The 2,781-nt window shown below is 38.5% G+C and overlaps 1 protein-coding gene across 1 annotated transcript; it reads left to right on the forward strand.

Annotated features, from left to right (window-relative positions):
- Nucleotides 1–551: 551 nt before the first annotated feature.
- Nucleotides 552–1,628, forward strand: LOC145577996 (uncharacterized). The gene has a single exon (XM_081635407.1). It carries the CDS (start codon nt 552–554, stop codon nt 1,626–1,628), a length of 1,077 nt encoding a protein of 358 aa, XP_081491533.1.
- Nucleotides 1,629–2,781: the final 1,153 nt, after the last annotated feature.

Here is a 2,781-nt window from a genome sequence, read left to right on the forward strand (position 1 = left end):
GATAATTAATAATCTTATTTAGGCTAATATGATTATAATTCAAGTGATCGCCAATAATAGATTTGTTTGTGCATTAATATTCAACCAACATACATTAAACAGGTTTAGGGTTAAACTATTGATTGTATGTTAGTCAGAAAGCGCACGTGAATACGAGAAAAATAAAGTAGAGGCCTATTTTTAGGGCAAGTTCAATATTTTTTAGGTTGGATTTGTACCTTCATCCCCGAAATTCCAGTCATGGTTCCAGACCTATTGGAGTTAATGATCTCCTGGATCGTTAAGGGGTATAACCTTCACCTTGTGAACGGTTTACAAGTTCCTAAAACTTGTTGGCGACTCTTTTACTCTAGCTTCCTTCCCTTTGGACGCCACCATGCTTAAGTGTATGATCACAGTGGGGCTCAAGTGTGGGATGCTTGAAATATTCCCTACACCTTCTTTTCAAGCAAACAACAAAGATGCACCTTAAGCCGCAGCTCCTTCTCTCAAGAGTGCATAATGGCTGCCAACCATGTGGAATTTGCAATATTGAAAATCCATACATTAGAATGGGGAACCCTTTAATGGGAAGGACAAGTCTCCTGAAGGTAACTCAGTCTTTCAAGGATGGCTTTGCTTGGAAAGTTGGTAATGGAAGAAAGGTAAAGGTTATCAGTATGCCTTGGGTGCAAGGGGAAATTCCAACTGTGAACTCAAATCAAGCATTGGGAGCTGCATTGAGGTGGAAAGTGGAGGATTTTATTGACAAGGATACTTGTAACTGGGATGCAGGAAAGATAAGAGAATGTTTTGAATGGGATAGTGCAAAGGCAATTTTGTCTATGGAACCCCTTAACACAAGGGAGGAAGACTTTGTCTACCGGAAGTTTCATCCTTCGGGAAGATACACGGTGAAAACAGGCTACTACGACCTTTCAAGAGAGCTGGGGTTAGAGCGGGCTATCTTTTTGACAAGGGATCAAGAGTTTGTGAAGCTTATTTGGAGGTTGAATATTCAGCCAAAATGGAAGTTGTTCTTGTGGAAACTGTTCCATGACAGCACTGTAGTAAAAGTCAACTTAGCTAGGAGAGGAATACATGTTGACGAGACATGTGAAGTCTGTGTGGTGGAAATGGAAGATAGCCAACACCTCTTTCGTTTCTGTAATCAGGCAAAGGAGGTTTGGGAGACTGGCTCCTTAACTATTTTCCCTGACTCTACTAGGTCCAACTCGCTGAGGAAATGGATCCAACACTATATCCTGTTTTTTTATAGTGAGGATGGTAAACATGGAACCCGTATTGTTTTGTTTATAGCGACATTATGGGGATTGTGGAAAGCTAGGAATGCAAGATGCTTCAATGGGACTAATGTGAATACTAGTTTGATTGCGGAGTTCATAAATTTAGCTTTGCAGGACCATGAAGTTTTCATCCACAACGACAACCACGACAATCTCAACCCTTCTGAAAGCAGGGACGACCTAGTCATTCCCCTAGGGTTCAATTATGTGCAACTGGGAAGGGAGAAGGTGGGTTTTGATAACTTTACTATAGAAGTGGATAGGTCGTGGGACAAGAAGTCCACTAGCTTAGGGAAGGGATCAGATGGGCGGTCACAAGGAATGATCAGGATAATACTATGAGCAAAGGAGGGAAGTGTGGGGCTGCTTCATCAGTTATACAATGTGAGGCTTGGCCTGCCTTGAAGCAATGAAGTGGTCCCGAACACAAGGTAAGGAGGGGATCCTTCTTCTTTCCGACTTTTCACTCATTAACAACCTACTGGATAGGTTGGGTAGGAACATCGCGATTGCTTGGATGGGAAAAGAAATTAAGGAAGTGGGTGCAACCTTCCACAGATGAGAAATTCTGAAAGTCCCAAGAGAACAGGTTCAAAGAGCTAACGACATAACAAGAACATATCGTTTCACTAATTCTAATATTTAGTTGTTTGTTTGTTGTTCCATTTACTATTGTCAAAAAAAAAAAAAAAAAAAAAAAAAAAAAAAAAAAGAAAAGATGTAAGATGCATTTACCAGACTAGACTCTACTTAAAATCGACTCAAACACTTAATTTCACATCCTCATATGACCTTGTATATTATGATAGGACTTGAGAAACTTGAATTTTGGGATGAATTTGATACATATTCATTGGCTAAATGAAGTCGTCGTCGAAGGAGATCAAGTTTAACACACTATTCAAGTCATATAGGGTTATAAATTGATAGGTATACTGTGATAGCTAGATATTGGTCGATATGAAGCCTCAAGATTGATCACACTATTCTCGCTAATAATAAGGTATTTTTTTGAAACAAATTAATTCATTAATAAAAAGCCATCCGACATCTATAAATGAAATCTAAATTAACAAATACATAAAATTAAATCAAATTAGGGTTTCCTTCATCAAAGCTACGATCTTTGAAAAGATCTTGCACTATGGTACATCTCTCGCACACATCGCTGTAATATACAGCCTTTTCGGAGAGACGGTTTAACAATTTGTTGTACCCGTAAGGATGATTCTCATCTGATTCGCTGAACGCATTTGAAAACTTGACAACTGTTGCGATCCCAAATACATCTTTATCAAAGAATTGACAATAAGGCAAAAGAAGATTACCTTTTTGATGAACCTTAACACACAAATAAACTCTAAACATAAACAAACTAAACTAACAAAAACTAACGACTAAACCATAGGGAGACACTCCACCATAGGGAGACGGACGAATATCTACACTACTTGTGTAGATTTATTGAAACCTAAATTGCAAAACTAAATAAAAT

This window comes from Chenopodium album, chromosome 14, assembly GCF_948465745.1.
Source record: "Chenopodium album chromosome 14, dcCheAlbu1.1, whole genome shotgun sequence".
NCBI lineage: Eukaryota > Viridiplantae > Streptophyta > Magnoliopsida > Caryophyllales > Amaranthaceae > Chenopodium > Chenopodium album.